This window comes from Camelus ferus, chromosome 33, assembly GCF_009834535.1.
Source record: "Camelus ferus isolate YT-003-E chromosome 33, BCGSAC_Cfer_1.0, whole genome shotgun sequence".
Lineage (NCBI taxonomy): Eukaryota > Metazoa > Chordata > Mammalia > Artiodactyla > Camelidae > Camelus > Camelus ferus.
In genome coordinates, this window is record NC_045728.1 from 4428418 (window position 1) to 4450549 (window position 22132).

Sequence of the window (22132 nt, forward strand, 5' to 3'; positions counted from 1 at the left end):
GTTAAGTGTAAATGAATCAAAACCAGACGAATTCAATTTCCCTTCAATTAAACAGAATTTTTTAAAAGTCCAAGGGGAAAGCACTTGGGGCCAGATGTGTTTTGGGTTTTAAATGAGACCAAATTTTGGAAAAGAGTGTAAGACCCCAAAGCAGCGTCAGCGCCTATTCTTAGCTTACATTAATGCGGAGGGATTAGCGCAGCCCCCGTGTCACTTGGTAATAAAAACAGCAGCTCACAGAAATTCGCAAAGCACCTCCTCCTAAGACCCTCAGCCTCCAACCGGCCTCCAGGATCATTCCATGCCTCAGTCTCAGGATCACAGAGAAGAGCCACATGGGCCCGGGTAGAACTTCTGTGAGACACTCAGTCATCCACGCCCCCAAATAAGACATGATTGTAAAGCCTGCCTGGGATCAGAGTCTTGTAAACATGGGAGTTGAAAGGAACTTTTGAAATCACACCTTCATTTTATACACAAGGAAACCTTTAACGTGAGAAAATTTACACGAATACTGATGGAGTAAAATGACTTGTCTAAGAGCCCACAGCTCATTTAGGATGGAGCTGGAGCTGGAATCCCACTCCCCAGATCCTAGGCTGGCCCATTTTTCTCCTTGTTTACTGCAAAATGGGATCCGAAAGTCTCTGAAATCAGCATGCTGGGGCTAGAATGCTGCTGTCCAATTTAGTTTTTACAAATTCATTTCCAATGGTCCCTCTTCATTTTTTGCATCAGTTCTTTAAAATTATAAACATAATATATACTGGTGATGGCAAAAATCAAATGCTACATGTTTATGGTGTGAAAAGTAAAACAGTCTGCTTTTCCCTGCCTAGAAGCAGCCACTGTTAAAAAAAAAAAAGAATGGAAAACACACACACATATATGATTATTCATGCATAGACAATTTCTGGAAGAATATATATATATATACATATATATATATAAATATGTATAGTGTTTTCCTTTTTTTCACAGAAATGGGACCACAATTTCGTACTTGCTTTTATCATGTAATCATATACTTTGGAGAACTTTCTAAATCAGTGTAGATACACAGTTGACTTTGTTCCATTCAATAGTTGCCTGGTACTTTCTTATATGAGTCTTATAAAATTTATTTGTCTAGTCCCCTATTGATGGATGTTTAGATTCTTTCCAATTTTTGCCGTTATAAACAGCGCTACAGTAAACATCTTGTACATACATCTTTGGTATCCAAGTGAACATGCCTGTATGACAAATTTTTAGAATTGAAATTATTATCAAATTTGTATAAAAAGTTAACATCTCAGTAAATGTTTCTAAATTGCCTTCCAGAATAAGTGTGCCAAGTTAGAGCCCCACCAGCAGGGTTAGAGAGTGACATTTCCCCTTATTCTTTCTAACATAAAGCATCATTACTCTTTGCTATCCTTCTATGTGACAAATTTTGGAATTTCACTTGAATATCTTTATATACATGCTTGAGATTCTTTTCATATGGTCATTGGCTATTTGTATTTCTTTTTCTAGCACTGCCTATTTGTAGCATTTTTGCCTATTTTTCTAAGTGGTCTGTCTTTTGCTTATTGATTCATAAGTAATCTTTATATCTTAGGACACTTACCCTTTTTTAATGTATGGAAATTTTTTTTCTCAGTTTCTTATTTATCGTTTCATTCTATTTATGATATTTTCCTCTCTGTTAATGTATAAATGGAACTAAAGCTAAGAAAGCTAAAGAGAAGAAGAAGAAAAGAAGGAATTTCCTTGGCCGTAGTCCTGGTTTTCCAAAAATGTCCATACAATGGACAAATATCGCCAGGGTAAAGGGGCAATGGAAGTTATAAGCTGGGTGTTACCCTTGGGAATGTGTGTCTTTATTTCCTTATAATCCAAAGCCACAGATAAAGATATCACTAGTGGATACTGCTTCTTTTGGAATCTCCAATAGTCAGAACTAAAAATCAGTTAAGCAGAGAAACCTCTACTGCCCGGAAGCCTGGGAGAAACAGTAAAGGCATCTTGTTTCTTTGCATGGAATTTTACGGAACACTGTGCCTGGCAGTGGTTTTCAGCGTTTAGTTGAATGAGTAAATGAATGAGTATGAATTAAGTGATAAATACCTAATGACAAAGGATTCTTCAAGCATTAGAATTTCAATCCAAAGATATGCATTTATACAGACTGTAACAGCGTTGACTTAAAGACAACTCATAAGCTGAGTTATTTTATAATACTAACCTATTTTTTGACATTCCTGCTACATGAACAACATTGAAAAGTTGTTCACTCTCAGATGCCGTCCCACATAAAATCAATGAACACCCATATATTCAGACCTAACACCTCTGCTGCCGGAATGTTAGGTTCCAGTCGATGCATGAAACCCACACACGTCTAGAAGTGCAGAGTTAAAGCTCCCATGGCACCTGCAGTGCTGGCCTCCTGCGTGCGTGCCCGGGGAGGTGACATAAGGGCCCTCATTCCCCAGGACACGTGACGCTGTCTGAGAAAACGGGTCCTGCTGTGGGGAACGCATTTCACATTTCAAGTCCACATTCTCTTGGAAGGTGGCTTGAAAAATTACAGACTCTGGGATTTTGATCATGATCTAAACATCATGTTGTTCCCCAAAGATGGGACCTATCTTAAAAATTTCAGTATTCTGGTTCATTTTAGTCAGTACAAGCAAGTCTGAATTTGCCAAAAAAGTGATCTAAAGGACCCGAAAGAGCATGTGAACCTGTAATCTCTGATCCTACGTGAGGTGATGGGCCCAACCGGCCTGTGGACGTCTGTCCGTCCTGTCTAAATGTCCATAGAAATTAGATTTGAGTTTCAGGGAAACCACCTCTCCTTTTGTCTCTTCTCCGTGACTATCTGCTGACTCATTCTCAAAAGGAACTAAAGTTGCAGCTCAGGATAAATGGCCCAGATGAAAAGACAGCTTGTGGTGAAGTCTCTAGAACACTGCAAGAAGACACAGTGACGGGAGGAAAAGGATAGTCACATTTTTATGAGACCTCGTGAAGCGGAGTTTCTCCTCCCTCCGCTGACTGCATGTATAATAAACAAGCATCTTGAAAGACAGCCGACAGCACGGTCTGATGGCCTGACTCTATCTAATCCTTCCTGCTGCTCACTTTTGCGGCCTCTGCTAAGTGATGGAGGCCCCTCCCAGCTCCGTTTCTTAAGGAGCAGGATGAGAATAGGAGGGATGCGGTTCCTAAGAGATTTGTACAGTTATGCAGATCACCCCTCTGTTAAAAATCTTACGATTCCTCCTTTCTACATATTTTGTAAGACCCAAATTCTTTGTTACTGTATATAAGGTCATCCATAATCTAATTCCATCCAGTATTCCCACTCTCACCTTCTCCTTCAAATGTACCCCACCCAAAGTATTCCAAGCTCCCAGAAAGCCCCTGAGCCACATCTTCCTGCCAAGTCCTCTCCGTCCTTTGAAACCAAGGTCCAGATCCACCTGTGCCGAGAGGCAGTGTGGCTGGTACGTAGGAAAAACAGGCATTCTGGAAAGAGAAACACTCGGCTTGAAAACCCAATTTGTCACCTATTAGCAGTCTTCTTAGACAAGTTACCTAAACTCTCTGACCTTTAATTTCTCTCCTATAAAACAAAGATGTGATATCACCTCCCACAGGGCTGTTGTGAGGATTAAATGCAAGGATGTGTAAGAAAGTGCTTTGTAAACAGAAGGGACCCTACACGTAACTATTGTTATTCCGTCTTTCTCCATCTATCCAGTTGAAATGACTTTTCCTTCTGCTGTGCGCGCATGTGTGCGCGTGCACCCATGCACACACACGTGCACGCGCACACACACGGCTTCTCCTGCCTGGTCTCCAGGGCAGCAGCCCTCTGGCCACCAGCATGGTGTCCTCGTAGCACTTAGTCACCTGGTCCAGTTCCTGCATAACAGCCACACCACAGGCCTCCTGACCTGCGTTAATACGGCTGGTATCACCTCATGATGCCAATGAGACTAAAGTTACAGTTAAATTCCCATAAGGCCAGCTAGCTTTGCACAGAAAAGGGCTATTCCACAGCCTGTCCAACTCTGTCGAATGTCCACGCTATTAGCCCTAAAAGTGACAGCGCTGGGACAGACAGACCTCATCCACTGCCTCTGGGGGAAACATCTCAGAATACATGGGCTCCTGATGCTGGGAGAACTGGAGTGACATCAGGAAGACGACCCCACTGATGAACTGATGCACGAATGGATGAGCGCTCTAGGTAACACATCACTGAAGCAACAGAAAATGAAACAGGGTGTAGTCTTCTGCGGAGGGCAAGACAGCTGCACAGCTCTGAGATTTCTGAACAAGCTGTTGTGGTTGGTGGAAGATTTTGTGAGATTGTGTGTGTTTGTGTACATAGTGGCCAATGTGCCTTCTCAATCTGTCCCAAAACAATAAGCAAAAGATAGACTTAGAAAGACTGTTTTAAGTACAGGCCCAGAAAAGAAAGTCACGTTATTCAAAACAAAACAAAAACATTATCCTATACCTACATAATGCAACTGCTTGTCTAAAATAAATGAAAATAGTAGATTTTTTTTTTTTCATTCTAACTCTAAAGAGTTGGTCCCTAATCTGGAAGTCTCTCTATAATGCTTCGGGTAGAATGAATCTTTTCCCACAGAAGACGAGGACCTTGCTGGTGGCCTGAGTGTGGACTTACAGTTGTAGGATATTTTCTGAAGTCTGAGGTAGGATAAAGGCCTCAGGCCATTAGAAATCCTGCCTGGTGGTTCAGTGTCATAAAAATTTTCCCAACTTTTTTTTTTTTTTTTGCTGAGGCAATTCAGTGCTAGCATTTGTCTAATGTTACATTTCTAGAAAACAGGTTTGGTTTAAATCAACCAATTTTGGAAACCAATGCCAAGTTAACTGGTTGACCCCAAACAGAAAGAGACATAGAAATCCTCAATCTTATATAATGTGGTTGCTATTCAAGACCTACTTACTACACAGACTGGAAGGTGGGTCTGTAAGATATGCTGTAATGCATCTAATGCATGAATATATTTTATTTAAATCATCAAGTATTCCATTATTAAAAGAATTAAAACAGGAATTCAGCTCACCTGCCCCTGCTCTGTAGAGGGGCCTACTGGCTATTTGACTATTTTTTGTAGTCTCCCGGTAATGGAGAGCTTGTTTGTCTACAGAAAGAGAAGGGTTTATTTTGGAAAAGAGTTATGAAAAAAATCCTATCCAAAAGTTTGGAATTTTTTCCTGAAGTACAGAAATAATTCAAGATGGGAGCAATACATTTTTTCACTAACAGAACTGTCTTTAGTCCAAAGTGTCCGATTCTTCATGCTTGTTCTTTTAAATGCTACTTTCTCTGTCTCTGTCACACACACACACACACTGTCTCCAGGACACCATAATTCATAATAATGTAAAGAAAGCAAATGAAATGTTCCTGGTATAGTGGAAAGAACACTAGTCCGGGGGCTGGGAGCCCTGCGTTCTCACCCTGACCCTGTCACCAGTTAGCTATGTGATCTTGGATAATTCATCAAACTGCTCTGAGCCTCAGTTTCCTGACCCATAAAATAAGAATATGGAGCTGAATAATCTCTAAAGCTCTAAGGTTGCAAACCTCTAAGCTTGCATTTGAACAGCAGCAGAAGTGGATGGAAGCTTTTTTGGTAGAAATTACTCACAAACCAAACAGGATTCACCATTTGGTAGCTCCCTGAGGGAGGCAATTCTGCGTGGTCTTGGGGACAGATCAATGGACACAGTCTCTCCTGCCCAGAGTTCCCGTCAGTCTAGGTGACAGGAAGGTGAAAAGGTGCCAGTGGGCAGGCAGTCCACTCTTCAAAGTGAAGGCAACAACCCCTTTGAGGACAGAAGGAAGGTCTTTGCCCCCAGGTAGCCCTCCCTCTGCTGCTGTCCCCAGGGAGCCCAGCCCCAGAGCTCCCCAGCGGCCGAGTGCTGCCCTGGTGGTGATTACCTGCGGCCTGAGCCATTCTGGCTCAGAATGGTTTTGAAAGCCCAGCTGTCACCGCCACCCTCCTTTCCCATTTTGCTCTCCCATCACGCACTGGCTGCATGGGGCTGAGCTTTCCTGAGGTAAGGGATGAAAGCGGGCCGTGTCCTGCTCCACTGCGACTTTGTTGGAAGCACCCTGACCATCCTGGCTGATACAGCTACATCACTTTCTACCCTCTAACCTGTTCTTTAGAATATGTATCGTCCTGGACATCCAATTATTGATTTATGTGTCTGTCATCTCCACTAGAGTGTAAATCCAGCAGGGTTTTGATCCCTGTTTTATCCTCAAGCCATCAAGCAGAGCCTTGGAATGTAATGGACACATCATTTATGGAATTAATGAAATATATATTATAATAAATCCAGACCTATGATGCAGTTTTCTGACCAATCGATCTCCAAAAGCCCAATTCCCTTAGAAGAAATTCAACTAATGTACATTCAACTAAGGTATCAGACTTTATTCAATCCTTACTGTGATTTATGGCAAGGAGGTACTTTGGCCCCATTTTATAGATGAGAAAACTGAGACTCGGGGAGCTCAGTGTCTTGCTACAGGGCACACAGAAACTGAGCAGCAGAGCTGAGGATGAGCCCAGGTTTCCTGACTCCAAGTCCCCTGTTCATTTCCATATTTCATTCACCACGTCTGCATCTTCTCGGATTGCTTCCCCACCTTTAACAGTACCACGTACATTAAATCAAACTTCCATTGATGAAATGAGTAGATTCAATTGAAGACTGCCTAGAACTAAGATGCAGTTTTTGAAACCAGGTCATTCTTAAATCAGCAACCAGCATCACGTGCTTTTCAACACTGATACTATCGCCGTGGAGAGCAGGGTGGGGCAGGGTGTTGTTTAATATTGTAGGTTAACTTATCTGTGGCAAAAGAAGAGTGGGACGGCTCCTGCAAATTCTGGTCCTCCCAATGTGATGCTCAGAGCCTTCCCAGGAGACATTCTTGGAAAGGAGTGGACAGCGTGATACAGAAGGACTTATTATAGCAAGGGCGATGAGGCTGAGATTTTGTACTCACATGAAGTTGTGCAAACTATGCACAAAATAAAAGACTTCTGCAAAGAAATACAGACTTCTCTGGCAACCTGGACCAAATAGTTCCTCAGTGCTGAGACCCCGATGTATTTTGAAATACAAACATGCTTTGTATACAAGGAAGAAATATGCAGGTGCAGGAAAATCACATCCCAGAATTAGTCAAAGATGATTTGTCAAGGCCATTCAAACTGGGAACACACATTCTGGGTTTGTGCCTACAAATTCAACATGGTACATAGTGTCTTCAGACCCCCTCTCATTATATAACTGGATTTTGTGGGCATGCAGGTGTATGTTCTTGCAAGAGCATATGAGCATGATATTTAGGAACTGAAAGGATTGGAAAGATATGACTGTAGAGGTAATTTGGCCCCGCTGTTTCATTTTTACAGAATTTGAAGCATCTACTGGTTTAATGGACTGTGCATGGAGACCAGAAGTCCAGTGGCCTCTCCTCATCCACTGTTCTCTCCAAACACAGTGTTTGAACCATTGTGGGAGTGGGGTCTGGGAGCCCCAAGATCTGAAGGTCACACATGAACAGGAAACTGGCTTTCACACAATCTAAATACTGAACTATACACTAGAGACACAGTCCTTCACAGCGCTGGGGACTGAAGGTGACAGCCTGAACAGCCTTGCTCTCATGGTGGGTCTCCTAGCCAGGTAACCTGGATCAGAGTCAAAAGTGCTCCGGGGGAGGGTCTGGATGGACTCACAGTCTCCCATCACCCACACAAGAAAGAAGACCATCACTCCCATCCCAGCACGGAGCGCCAGGGTCCTAGCCTAAGCCTGTTCTTGTTGCCTGCCATGCCAATCCCTGTGTATGTATCTAGAGAGGTTAGCACATCCTGGGTACACAGACCACAGCTTCCTCCCTACCCTCGGGGCCTGTGCTAAGAGGTCTGAGCATTGGGGAGATATTGCTTCACTTCTCCTTAGGGTGTCCACATCGGGACCCTGGAGCCATCTTAGCACCCTTCCGGGTCAGAGGGTGCCTTCTGGGTAAGTGGTAAGCCTCCGGACAAGGGGGAGCTTTCTAGAGGGGAGCATCTTATTACAAAACCAGGGCTATGAGACACTTGCATGCACATACCAACATGAAGAGAAACAGGTATAAAATGATCAGTGACCCCCTCCCTAAAGGAGTCCCCTCTCATGCACACACTTTAAACTTGAGGAACCCAGGCTCTCAGCGGCTCCCTTGACAATCAGTTGTCTCCTCTCCAGATTTTCAAGTTCCTGCTGTTGATGCCTTTTACTTAAGTCAGCATATTTCAAACTTTAAGAAGAAAAAAAAAACCTTAGAAAATAAAAACCACCACCCCACCCAAATGATAAAAATCTCTTGAATTCTCCAAGCCTCACATCTTAGCCTCCTCTTACTCAGCCCTGAGCTAGGACTTGATTCCTCCAAGTTCTGGCGATGGCACGCTTGCCAGTCCCCACCTCAGCAGCCTAATAGGTTTTCCAGATCAGCTCCGGCTCTGTGTCCTGGGACAGCCTCCAGCCAACCCCAGGTCCCATTCATTCTTCTCCGTCCTCTAAGGCCAGTCACATTAGGGGGTGTCCCTCATCTCTGCCTTTGGCCCCACTTCCCCCTTCCAGAGGGAGCAGGCAGTCAACCGTCTTGCAGTCTGACATAAAACCCAGACCCTCACCCGGCCCTCCGGGCTGCACTTTGCAACATGGACCCAGTCGCACGGTGTCGGGTGAGGGTAGGGACTGAGGGGTAGGATTTGGTTGGGCAGTGGCCGGGACCGTGGGCTCAGAGCCTCTCGGTTTGGAAGCGGCTCTGAAGGCACGCAGGACCCCCTTTGCGAGGACGGTGGGAGCCCTGTCCCGGAGCCGGCGCAGCCCGGGCGCAGAGTGCGGGAGCCCGGCGCGGGGAGCGGCGCGCACCGGCCGGCACCCCGGCGGAGAAGCGGCGAGGCCGGCCCGTTAGCCGTAGGGCGCCGGCTACTCCCGAGCGCCGAGAACCCGGCAACAGAAGTACCAAGAGGAAGGGAAACCGGCCCGCGCTGACATGTAAACAGGGCTTCCATCTGGAGGAGCCCGCTCACACAGACCCCCAGACACACTCACTTGTACCCCGATCCGCCTGCAACCAGTCCGCTCACCCGCCCCTGGGCCCACCCGGCAGGGACCCGGGCTGCTGGCAGCTGTCCTCCCGCCCCCGCCGCCTTCGGCTTCGGGGAAGAGGAAGCCAGCGGCCGGGCGGGTGCTGGCGCCCAGGCCGGGGTGTCCCGCTCGCCGGGTGGGAGTGGTAGCCCCGGAGGTCTCCGGCCCCTGGCTGCGATCTGCGCCCCGGTCCCCGGCTTTCACGCCGCCGCCCCCGCCGCAGCCTGGCCGGCAGCGCGGTGGGAGGGGGCCGGGCTCCGCTTTGGGACAAGGGGTGAGGGGGAGATCGCCCTCGGCGGGGAGCCCCCGCCTGCCAGACTCGCCACCCGAACGCAGGAGGAGACGGCGCGAAGCCGGGGCGCGGAAGGAAGGGAGAGTGGCCACGTCTTCCGGGACCCCGGCGCCCCGAGCCCAGCCTGCCCGCCGCCTCGCCGCCACGGAGGGCCCCGCCGCGGCGCGCCCACTGCTCCGTCGCTTACCTTAATAGTCCCGTCCATTTGGCCAAGTCTGCAGCCGAGCCCCCCAATATTCCACACATTGACCCGGTTACAGCCTGACCTCGCAGCCCCTTCGGATTAGCCCGGCGCGGCCTCTCTGGCGCCCTGGGCCCTCCCTGCGTGCCCCCCGCGAGCGCCCTGCCCTCTCTCCCCTGTGCACGTTTGTTGTTGTAGCGGAGCGAAAAAGAGACAGTTAACCGGATGAAACTTTTTTTTCAGCTAATTTTGGGAAGTGACTTCACTTTGCGAATGGGGAGGAAGTCCTATCTCTCTCTCTCTCTCTCTCTCTCTCTCTCTCTCTCTCTCTCTCTCTCTCTGTCTCCCGCTCTCCTCTCTCTTCTCTTCTCTCCCCTCTGCTCTCCCTCGTCTTCCCTCCCCCCACCCCACACTCTCTTCCTCCCCTCTGCTGGTCCTGCTTTTCGCATCACACACACTATATAAATATACGCGGAGATGCCCAGATACATTCATGCGCTGCGCACACAGGATACTTGCTCCCGGGAGATAAGAGCGAGCTGGGAACAATGCCGGGGTCCACGCCCGGCGCCCGCGCCCTGATTCCCGCAGTCTGCACGCCCCCCTCCCCACAAAGTCCGACACCAAACGCCTTCGGCCTCCTTCCTTTCCCCGGGGCCGTTGGCCGAAGGTGGCCCTCCTGACTCATTCACTTTCCGTTTCTTCCCACAGATACATTCATTAATGCTTTTCCCAGCCGGAGTCAAACTTTTTTTTGGGGGGGTGGGTGGGATGGGAGAGTTTACTCGGGCTGGGGATAACGTGGAGCCTACAGCCCAGGAAGATCCGGATGCAGACAGAAGCAAACTAACCGCTATAAAGTGCATCCAATGGGAACTTTTCCACTCGAGCCCTGGGCTGCAGAGTCGGGCAGACTCCCGGAGCGGCTCACCCGGCGACGCGGACTCGGGGCGGTTTCGGACCGACCCCTGCCGTCGGGGGCGTGGACTCCGCTCCCAGCGCGCTGTTAGCGGACGGACGCTATCGGGGGGCGCGCCTCGGCACCCGGCACCTGGGCTACCGGAGAGCTCCCGGCGCCCGCCGAGGGCCGGTTCCCGCGGCATCCCAGGTCTCCTGTCCGAGCCTTCTGGGGTCAGACCCCTCGCGCTGACCCCGACCCGATGGCCCAAGCCCCAGCGCACGGGCCAGAGACGCCAATGCAATGCCACCTTGGGCCCCAAGAAACTTACACTACGGCGAGACGATCCCTCCCGGCTGGCCGGCAGGTCTCCAGAACACTGCATGCAACAACCCTGAACAGACTCAGACCGCTCCCGGGTGAGACCTCCGGGACGGTGCTCCAGACCGTCATCCCCACCCCGCGGTGAGACCATCCTCCCCTCGGCCCGCCTTGTCGGCCCCCGCCCCTCGGAGACCTCCCTGTCCCTCTGCAGTGCCGCCGCCCGCTCCAGTTGGGGCAGCCTTGGGAGTCCCGGGGCTGCGAGGGGACCCCGGGGCGCTCTAGGCGTGACTCCCTTCTCCCCGACCTCCGAAACAGGTTACCTTGTCCACGCTCTCCAGACCACGCTTTGGACTTTCTCACTTTTATTTAAGAGTCCACCAGGGGAAGGAGGGAGAAAAATCCAGAGGAGATCCGAGTCAATTGGAAAGAAAAAAATTTCAAAAGGGTGTCCACAGCGGCAAAAAAGGTGACATTAATTCTTTATTTCTTCAGGAGCAGTTGAGCCCAAGAGCTCGCTGGCCTCCCTCCCTCCCTCCCCCCACCCCCCTCTCGAAATTAGTCTCATCAATTCAGCTCCAATTTTGGGTTCGAACACAGACACGGGTCTGAACGTGACCAGACCTGGAGTGGCGGGTGCAGCCTGCCAGCAATTGAGACTTGGTGTGTGCACGGGGGAGTGGGGTAGGGGGATGGGGTGGGGGTGGGATGCGGGCCGGGCAGGCCCCCCCCCCTCCTGTCTGCTTCTCAATCCAGGGGTCTGCTTGGGGGCTCCCCTGGGACTGCCACATCTGGTTACCGCTAGCGGGGTCAGTCCCCCCCCCCTTTGCCTGGGGCCACCAGTTCTGGAGTTCAATTAAAAGAAATCAGGCTTAACCCTTTCCTCCCCTTGGCCCCCGGCCCTCTCACTCTTCCCTTCAGCATTTCCACATGCTTTCCAGAGAGGAAAGAGGTTAAAGGGAAAGGAAGAATGAATTACATCCTTTCAAACCCCAAATTGTTTCCTTTTCAGCCCAGACTCTGCCGACCTTCAAACAACAACAAGGCTTTCAGGAGAGAGCGGGGAGACCACTTCCCACCCGGACCTGACCAGAAACCAGGCACCCTCAGCCACATTCCCCCTCTTGCAGGCAGAAAGAACTCCGGTCTACACAGGAGGCCCCCTTCCTGGTGCTGGGCAAACACTGAGGCCGTTCATGGCCACCCCACACCAGCCGGCAGCTCTCCTTCTACACACAGTCCCGCTAGTGCTTGAGAAGGGTGCCTCTGTGGCAGACGGTGGCCAGGCTCCTCTTCCCAACTCCTGTTCAGCCTGGCAAATAACAGCCAGTCTTCACTGCTCTGATCAGTAAGTCACCCCAATATCCCTAGCACCCCAACTTCTTTTAGCAGGAGGTGCCTCCTACCTTGGGAGAACTCAGTGTGGCACTTGATTAAAACGAGGACTGGCCCTCTGGTTTTAGCTGTGGAACTCAATAACACTTTCCGTTTCTGCCTGTAAAACCAAAGCTTTGGTAGTTTCGTAATTTTGAAGGTGGTGGGAAGTGGGAAGAGGCTGGCAGTGGCAGAGCTGTCACCCTTGAGTGACTCACTGGCTGCACTGGTGCCCTGGCTTTTGGTATTTACCAGCTCTTCCATGAGGAGCTCCTGTCCATTCACCAGGTCCTCCACCCAGAAAGACGCAAGTCCCCCCACCCCCAACCACGCACACACCAGCTCTAGGCAGTCCTCCGAGGGACTCTGAGATCCCCTGTGCCCATGCTGACATAGCGGTGGGCAAGTCTGCCCACTTATGTAACTCTGGATTTGATGCCCCACTCGCTTCTGCTGCCTTTTTAAATCCCGAAGGGGGAAAAAGCCCTAACCAAACACAACAGTAAACAAGTCTGCCCCGTTTAATGTGGTTACCACCAGACATCTGGAAAGATGGTTTGATCCTGGCAGGTCACGTTGTTTTCACGAGCAGCCAAAGAGAATATTTCGAATGTTTGCATTAAGACAAATCGATAGAGAGCCTATGGTGAGGCCTGAGGCTGCTAGGGATGAAAACTGGCTTGGAGTTGGGGAGGGGGGAACCCTCCCCCGTCTCTGTCCCCGCCCCTCTCCTGCCCTCTCTCCTCCTCCCCTCCCTTCTCCTGGCCCAGCTAGGGGCTGGCCGCCCCGGCCCACACGCTAGCTCACACCCTCTTTCCTGGCTCACCAGGGGCTGTCTTGCCTCTCCCTTTCCCAGACTGGGCAGGACTGGTGCCCAGGAGCTGGTGCCCGTGGTGACCATCCTGCCCACTCTACCAGCGCCTGCTGGCTTTCAAGTCAGGGGGAGCTGACAGCCAAGAGACCGGGACCAGCATTTAAAACAAAAGCTACCAACTGCGGGCGGTGGGGGTGGGCAACAAAACAGTCCACTACACGTTTTTAAGTCTAAGGTCACTTGTAGAAAGCATGCCCACGGGGGGCGAGTATTCAGGAAAACTTTGGACTTGGAGCATTTTCATTGCAACTGTGGTGGGATGACTGGCCTCGCACTATCCGCACTTGACAATATTTTCAAAGATGCGGAAGTCTTGCTTCCCCGGGGAGGGGTGCGGCGGCGGGGTGAAACGTGTCTTGGCTCGCTCAATGTCAGCCCTTTTGACCCGGTCAAGACTTTCCAGACGCAGCCTCCGGGGCTTCTTCGGTCTTGGCGGGGGGTGGGTGGGAGGACGCGACAGCCGGAGCCAGGTCCCTGGGGTGCCTCCGGACCCCGAGACGGCCGGTCACTTGAAACCCCGAAAGATGCCAGGCTTGGCAGAGCGTCTGGGGCGGATCCTTCCTCCTGCGTCCTCCCCCCTCCCGGCCCCTCCTGTCCAGCGGCCGAGGCGGGATTCGAGCTGGCAAGGGGGTGGGGGAGGGGGGCGCGGGGGAAGGGTGGGCGAGCGAGCGCCAAAACTCCAGACTGCACAACTGCAGCTTCAAGTGTCTGGCCCCTCGCTCGAGGCCATAATTAATTTGAGATTTATTTTTATTGGAGAACTCGAGTCTCGTCTGACCTTAGCCAAACAAGGCAGCTCGAGCAGCCCCTGGATGCGCTTGAATGCCGGGGAATATTTCTGCAGGAGGGCTCTGCAGGCGCGCCTGCTTTGAATTTGTTTCTCAGACTTCATCTACTCACAGATTGAAGGAAGATTTAGAGCCTCTGCTCACCCTGCCCGCTCCCCACGCTCGTTCTTGCTTTAGCGCCAAGAGGGTTCAAAACGCTACGTGGGAGGCCGCGGCGGTGGGAGGGCCCGGGAGGGGGAGGGTCTCTGCGCCCCGAGCCCGTGGCGCTCCCGGCCCTGTCCCCAGACCACGCGGCGTCGAGGAGGAAATCCCAAGGGAGTCCGAGGCTGACCAGAGAGTGCAGGCTGACAAGAGGTGGAGACCAGCCAGGTGCCAGGACCCTCACCCGGTGGCGGCGCCTAGATGGGGGCTTTGGGGGGAAGGGAGAATTCAGCGTCTCCAAATCTCCAGCCGCCCTGCCTCCCAGACGTCCCAAACAGCATTCAAGGTACAGACCTGTGTCCTTGAAACGCTGGTTCAGGACCTGCCGGCCAGATGCTGTCCCCGGGCCACGTCTCTGTGAACATTCTAGGGCGACCAGCCTCCTTTCCTCTAGTGGGGGTTGTCTCCCCCAGAATGCAGCGTGGGTTGAACCAGCGGGCTGGCTGGTGGGGGAGCGAGAACAAGGAATCTGGAAGACTCACAAAGAGGGAAAGTGGAGGATCCTGCCAATCTCGAGTGGGGCGGCCAGGGACCTTCAGGGATGTGCTCCTGGCGCTAGGACTGGCAAGTGCATTGCCCAGTGCTGACATCTGGCACGGACGTGGTCAGGATTACTCCACTGGGTCTCCTGCCCCTCCCCATATCTGCAAGTGGAATCTCCTGGTCGAACGTTTCCACTGGGAAACCCAGCCCCTTGGGTTTGTATCTAGCTCCGCACTCACCAGCTCTGTGGCCTTGAACGAGTTCCTTAACCTCTCTGTGCCTCGGTGTCCTCATCTGTACATTGGTGTTATAATAGGAACTACCTCAAAGGGCTGTTGTGAAGATGAAGTGAGGATTTAGAACTTGCCTGCAATCAGCACAACTTTGCCCTTATTATTTGTAACTTGTAAGCTGTGTTACATTACACTCTTAATGCCTCAGTTTCTCATCTGCAAAACTGACTACCTCTTACGGTTGTTATTAATATTAAATGAGTTAGCACAAATACAATGCTCTCTCCCTTTTCACCTTTCCCTTACTCTTTACAGCCTCGTACCCGCCCTACGCGCTCTCCTGCTCGTTCCTCTTCGAGCACTTAGAACCCAGATCGCTGCCCGGTGGGAGTGAGCACCCTTGGTTCCCCAGGGCTGGGCGCCTGGGCCCGCACTGTTTGTCAACAAGCTCCGAGTCGAGTGCCAGAGGCGGAATGGCAGAGGCTTGGCAGCCGCGGACTGTTTGTGCCCCTCTGGCAAATGGTAGGCGTAGGGAGCCGGCGGAACAGACCCAGATTGTCCCTGCCACGCGGACGTTTCGCCGTCATCAATGCACCCCTTTGTGCAACAATACAAACTTTGTGGCTGCTGAAAAAATCCATTTTTTCCCCTTCAAAAGAGCTCCTGCGGTGAGAGGCTCCCCTGGCGGCTACAGCTCTTAGACTGCTGCCCCTCCCCCTCCCCCACCAGTCCCCTCCCCTTGCCCGGCCCGTTTGCTTTCTCTCTGGCTCTTGGTCAGGGTCAGGCTCCTGGGCTCCCTTTTGCCCCTCTGGGTTTGTCATCTCTGAGGTTGTGGATCCTGGGCGGTGGGGGTGGGGGGCAGACTCGGGGGATCCTTGTGGATGGGAGAGAGACGGCCACTCCTCACCCCGGGGCCCTTCGCAGCCCTCGGGGCAGAGCCTGTAATAAGAAATCAGTCAGCTGTGCCTGCGTTCTGGGAGCAGTGGGGTGAGGGGGTTTACGGCGTCCTTAGCCTCTGGGGAAAGCTGGACACCGCGAATCCAAGCGCGCTGTAGGCTGGGTATACTCTGCCACCTCCTGGGAGCCAGCCGTCCACCCAAGCGTTCACTGATTACCCATCCATTGATTCACTCCTTTTTCATTCTTTCATCACTGATTGATTAAACACTCTTCCTTGCCAAGCTGGAGAACCCCGCTTCCCCAAAGTGACTATAGAGTCCTTCAGACCTCCGGTGGGGGCCAGAAGATGCTACCTGGGATCAACAAATTTCCCTCGAGAGAAACAGGAGGAGGGTTGGACGCTTAATTGGCGCGCCCCATAGGACCCGAGTGTTCCCACCTCACTGAGGTGCTCGGTGTCCTCCGACGGCCACACTGCCGGGCTTCGCGGACTCAGGAAGGCTAGTGGGGGGGTAGGCGGAAGAGCTGGGGGCCTCCCGGGGGCGGAGTTTCGGGAAGGAGTTGGGAGTATGTTTGCTGAGCGGTGGTGGTCCTTCCTCCTCCGCGCAGCGGAAGGCTCTGGGCTGCTACCCTGAGAGCGGGAGGTCGCGCCTGGGCTGCGAGAGGACCTCGCTGCGGTCCCCATCCTGGGCGGGTACGCACCCTCGGCCCCGCCCCGCTGGGGGATTTCATTAAACGTGTAACCCAGATGTCCTGGCCTTGGTTTGTTTACATTCTTAGGAACTGCTATGGAAAAGGGGGGAAAAAAACCTGTCCCCTTCGATATGCTGTCAAATATAGGACTCTTCGCTTTCGAGGGGCTGATGGGGCCAAGGAAGGTGGGCCTGAGGACTGGGGCGTGTCGAACTCGTCGGAGAAGCGCGTCTCGATCACTCACCCGCACCCAAACGCACACACGCGCACGCTCCGGTGCACGCGGACCCCTGACTCAGGGAACCTGCTGTGCGCCAGCGGCGTGGACGCGCAGCCGGCTGGGACTGGACGCTGGCCTGCGTGGGTCCTGGAGCTGGCGTCTCGGCTTCTCCAGCCTTCACCAGGGTCGTCCACGTCCATTCTCCCAAACCAAAGGGGCCAAGAGCCTTGGTCCTCAACCAGGGATCCCCCAAGGGTCTGCGCCCCGCTCAGTTTGTCCAGCCAGTGCCCCTGGCTCCAGACGCACCTGCTGAGAGCGCGGCCCGCTCCCCCGACCTCTTTCCCCGGGGTAAGGCGGAAGGGACCCTAGGTCGGGGAGGGGGTGGGAGAGGCTGAGGGTCATTACCTGTTTAAAGACGCTGTCTTGTCTTACCTTGACGTAAGACGACGTGTCAGGGACTGTCTGAAACATCCTGGGTTGGCGAGAAAAGGTCGGGAAGGCCCAGGAACCAACCTGGGTGGGAGAAACCTCAGTCACTCGCGAGTGGAGGAAGGATGAGGCTGTGTCGGGTGGTGAGGCGGAAGTGCAAAGGGAGAGGAAGGCGAGTTGAGAGGCGCCCACCCACCTGGACCCCTGCCCTTCCTGCACTTCTCTCCCCCAGGGTTCAGGCTAAAGGATAGTGGGGAGAGCCAGCTCACACCGTTGGATCTCTTTCCTACAATCCTGTAACCTACAGGTAATCGGAGACACGCGTCTCCCCCAGGGCCTGGGTAGTTTCATACCTGGGGACACCAGGGCCACCCTGGCCAGACGTGGCCAGGATAGATAGAGGTAGGTCTCCTCACCCACACAGCCCAAGGGCCCAAGGAACAGATATTTACGGAGTTGCCTATGCTGGGGCCCTCTGGGCACAGACCCTCTGCCTAAGTTCCTCACCACCACTAGGACTCCACCAGCGTCCAGCTGCCTCCCTCTTCCCTGCTGGGGGACCGCTTTGAAAGGACACCTGGCTCAAGTTTCAGGAGGTCTACACAGGCCCCTTCTCCAGAGCACCCCCCACCCACTTCTGGAAGAAAACAGGTTTTCCCCCCGAAGAGACAAAGACAATGAATGAGGCAGCCTCATTTTTAATGGCAGGGAGGCGAGGTCTGAGATTTGACTATTTAGGCTGGAAGGCACAGAAACTGCCCTAGGATGCCAGGTGCCTCTGCGAGAGTCTCTCCCTGCCTCGCCAAGTCTGGCGACTGTCTCTCTCCTCTTCCTTTACTTCTTCCCTTAGACCATCTCTAACGTGGCAGGGCGCAGCTTCTACGGCAGCCAATGTGTTTCTGATAAAACACTTTTCTCTCCACTAACAAATTCCAGCTTTTTGGCTCCTGGAGCCACAACAGACACACGAGTTCAGGGACCAGGTATGTTTCTCCGTTTCTCCAGTCTCCTAGATTCTCGATCACTGTTCTCCCCTGGCGCCCTTGCTCCAGAGTCCCCCCCGCCCCAGCCACCCTTTTTTTTTTTTTTGAGACTTGGAGTGAAATTTGCAAGAAGAGTAAGCAGGAGGAAAAATCAAAAGGGCAGGAGAGAAAGCCTGGGAGAGAACGAGAGAAAGAAAGAGCCCCAGAAAGCCTTGCTTTTCCCGGCTGCAAACTAGAGCAGGCAGCTGGACTGAGAGAAGCGACCCTGCATCGTCCCAGAGACCCCACAGGAACGTGAACACCCACCTCAGACACCCTTTTCTGCGCCACCAGCAGGAGCTGGACTCTGGCAACTCCACGATGTTCGAGCTCTTGGTGCAGATCCTCTGTGCCCAGATTCCCGATCCTTGACAGAGCGGAGTTGAACCTGCTGGCTGCCCAGAGTCAAAGTTTGCCTTTCTTTCCAGCGTATCCAGACACACAGCCTCAGCCCCTGCACATCCTAGGGCTTTGGGAGCCACTCAAGTCTGTGCCTCCTGCAGCTTCCCTCTCCGCTGCCTCCCTCCAGCTCCATCCGTCCGTCCCACTCCCTCTTCCTCTCTCTTTTCCCGTCTTTTAATTTGATTTCCGTTTTCTTATCAATATTTCAACTGCTGTCTGATGAATTGTTTTAATAGACAGCCACCCATCTGCCCTCCACTGCTTTTCCAGAAACCTCTCCACGTTACTAGGAAATGTCAAGGATCACTAGAAACCACCATAAATGCGAAGGCACACGGCCCTGTCAGGCCAGGAGGAGTCATGGAAACCAGGGCCTTCTTTAAGCTGAATATATAGTTTCAAACAGTTGCAATGCAAATAATTATTTACACTTAATACGCGTGACGTCTACTTTGATTTCTCAAGCCCTTAGATTTTTCCTCCTTTAAGATTACTCCTTTATCTTATTTGGTCCTCCCCAGATGTATACCTCCTTCTCACTCACGTTTTCTAGGCAGCGTCTATAAGAGCAAAGTGGATTGCAAGTGTCAGAGAACCAGTGATATTAAGGGGTGTTCATTTAAAAATGCACACACATTTTTTGGGGGACGGAAGGTAATTAGGCTTATTTATTTTTTAACGGAGGTACTGGGGATCGAACCCAGGCCCTCATGCTTGCTAAGTGTGTACTCAGCCACTGAGATATTACCCTCCCTCACCTAGAAATGCACACACATTTAAAAGCATTCTTGCTAAGGAGCTGTTTCTGGGTCTGCCAATTTGTGTCTTCTGGCAATTTGGAGCGTTGCTCATTTCTTAGACTTGGCCTTGAATGGGGCTCAGCTTCTGACCAGAACAGCTGAACTTGGCTGGGGTGGGGTTGGGTGCTGGGGAGAGGGGAGCAGAGCTGACAGGCAAGAGTGGAGAGTGTGGTGGTTTGTAAGGACAAAACTGACAGCTCTGTGCACCTCTGAGAATGAGCCTCACTTTCTCAAACTTTTTCCTCCTCTTTCTCGGGCCCCCAGATCTCTGACTGCTCTGGTTCTGGACACCAGGAAAATTTGTTTAGTACCTGCTCCCTCTTCTCCACTTCCCCCCTTCCCCCCACTGGCTCTGGAAATTTCTGACCAGAAGGCAATGGCTGGGATTCCATTTCTGGAGAAAGCACACTTATCGCCCAGATCTCCCCACGTGGGGGGTATGAGGACTGGCGGCCGGGTTATTCATTATTTCCTTCTCAACAATATCCCGATTTTTCTCTCCGTCCCTCCCCCAAAGCTCAACATATTGAAACATTTTGCCGCTTAATAAGAGCAGCCCGGAGAGCGGGAAGGTGAAAGGCCAGCCTGGGACCGTGACTGGGGCTGCGGGGCTCGGCGCTGACGGCCAGGCGCCCCCGCCCAGCGCATTCCTGACCAGTGCTTAGGAAAACAAGACAGGCCTCGGGGAGGGGCAGGGGCTGGAGGTCCAGCCACGGCCCCGCGCTCCTGTTCCTGGGATTCTTACAGAGAATGCCTTCCCTCCCCAAGGGAATAAACACACAGCCATGAATAAAACAAGGTGCTCCTACATCAGATAATAAATAGTCCTCCACGGATGTCAGGCATTTTAAAGACAAATTTCTTTTAGGAAAGCTAGAGATTTGAAAATTAACTCTTCAGCTGTATTAGGGGAGACGAAAACTAAACAAATTGTCCAGTTAATACCTCACCGTCCAGATTGTTTCCACTCTCTGCCTTCCTTTCTTCTCTTCTTCCCTCCCTGCCACTCTCGCTCCTTCTTTCTTCCTTTTCTTGAAGGTGGTTCCTAAGAGATCACTTGAGAGCCTTTCTCTAGATTCTTTCTTCGCTCTGTTTTCCAAGTTGTTATTGCTTCCTTCTTTGTAGACACATCTGTCTGAGGTTTGCTCCTGTCCTTAGATTGCAGGCTCCCTGGAGGCAGGAGCTGGGTTTGTTTGGCTGCCCAGTGTCCACACTGAAACTGAGAAGCAGAGAAGCGGAACAATTATTTAGCAAAAGCCCTCCTTTCTGACCAATAACTAAAGAAGGGAATACACAAGAAAAAAACGACACCATCACATTGTTATTAAGGAAGAACTGCCAGGACAGTTTCGCCCGAGTGAGGGAGATTGATTCATTTTCTGACTTGCAGGGGTACATGAGATCAGTGCTGGTGCGTTGGCTTCATTTTTACAGAAATGGTTTAACCAGGGAGCAGGCGATCATCCCTCTTCCCAAGCACCCTGGGGGTGGTCAGCGGGTGGAGGTGTTTTGTCTCCAAGTTCCTCAGGGTTGTGTGTGTGCGTGTGTGCGCGCGCACGCACAAGTGGATGGGCATGCTCAACCACGTGTCCTATTTCCTATTCTTCTGATAATCTTAAAAGACAGAATGGGTGTTCACTCCAAGGATCATGCCAATGATAAACGCATGGTGGTCTGGGGGAAAAGAGCTGAGCTGAGAATAAAGGAAAAATAATCTGGATTCCCTTTCTGATAGGGTTTTGGAGCTGCAGACAGATCCCAGAGACCCAGAAGCCAGCCTAGTTTGTGTATGTTTTGGGGATGGGGAGGGTAATGGATGCTCATGGGGGGAATGCCTGCTGCCCTAAGCATCCAGTCTGGGACCAGGGGTAGGGTGGGAGTGGGGCCCAGCCTATCTTATCCTCCAGGAGGATATGACTGAGTCCCTTTGTCACCTGGAGCCTTCAATTTGCCAGAAGAAAATTGCTGAAATTGGTAATAGTTGCCCTAAGAAGGCGCAAAAGAGAGGAGGCTGGGGGAAGGAGTAGGAAGACTCGTGAAAGCCAGCTTACCCCTCAGCTATTTCCAAAGGGAGAAGGGGTGGGGCTTTTCTTGCTCCAGGTACCCAGTTGCTTCCTTGGGCTGAAGAGTTGCAAATCCAGAGTCTGAGTAGCAAGTGATCAGGAGATCAAAATCTAAGAAAGGCACCCAGCGGGGGAGCAGGGGGCGTGTCTGCATCCTCGCCCACGTCGGGCCACCCCTGAGTCTATGATTCTAAGCAAGACACTTAAGACCAGCTTCTTCATTCGGCAAATGAGAGGACTACAGTCCGATCATCATGCGATACCTTCCAACCAGAGCGTGCTATCAATAATCTATGAGAGTATTTAACCTGGGAAAGGATGTGAGTCAAAAGCAAATTCACAGTCTAGGGCTAGAGACTTTGGTTGCCAACAGTCTTGGTTCTGTTCCTGATGACCAGTGTTAGGAGCTGAGTGGTGCCCCCCTAACGTTCTCCTGGGAAAGCCCTGGCTACCACTCAGAATGCGAATGGATTTGGAGACAGGGCCTTGAAAGCAGTGAATGAGATAAAATGGATGGGCCCTGATCCAAAGGGACTGGTGTCTTTACAAGCGGAGGAGCCCAGAAGACAGACCACGTGAGGACACAGTGCAGGCCAAGGAGGGAGACCTCAGGAGAAACCAAACCTGCCAACACCTTGATCTTGGATGTCTAGTGTCCAGAACTGTGAGAAAATAGGTTGTTGACGTTGGTATTTTATTAGGGCAGCCCTAGCAGACGACAGCAACTGGGGAAGAGTCTTTTGCCATAATTTGG

General features: G+C 51.7%; 1 protein-coding gene and 2 long non-coding RNA genes across 5 annotated transcripts in view; 1 reads left to right on the forward strand and 2 right to left on the reverse strand.

Moving 5' to 3' along the window:
- The window catches only part of FLI1 (Fli-1 proto-oncogene, ETS transcription factor), a 109920-nt gene extending 98892 nt beyond the window's left edge, over nt 1-11028 (reverse strand). For 2 of the 3 annotated variants that reach the window (XM_032472546.1, XM_032472544.1), the window contains exon 1: nt 10907-11028. In XM_032472546.1, the coding sequence (XP_032328437.1) occupies nt 10907-10960 (54 nt within the window). In that variant the 5' untranslated portion in view covers nt 10961-11028. Of the gene's footprint in view, nt 1-9683; nt 9864-10906 lie in introns of those variants that run through there. The other variant, XM_032472545.1, reaches the window with a different exon arrangement.
- Nucleotides 10066-12353, forward strand: LOC116661173. The gene is made up of 3 exons (XR_004316956.1): nt 10066-11040; nt 11215-11365; nt 11909-12353. It is a non-coding gene; the product is annotated as an uncharacterized LOC116661173 (long non-coding RNA).
- Nucleotides 12354-14173: 1820 nt separating this feature from the next.
- On the reverse strand, nt 14174-18625 carry LOC116661174. The gene is made up of 4 exons (XR_004316957.1): nt 18381-18625; nt 17095-17175; nt 14428-14602; nt 14174-14341 (listed from the first exon to the last, which is right to left on the reverse strand). It is a non-coding gene; the product is annotated as an uncharacterized LOC116661174 (long non-coding RNA).
- Nucleotides 18626-22132: the final 3507 nt, after the last annotated feature.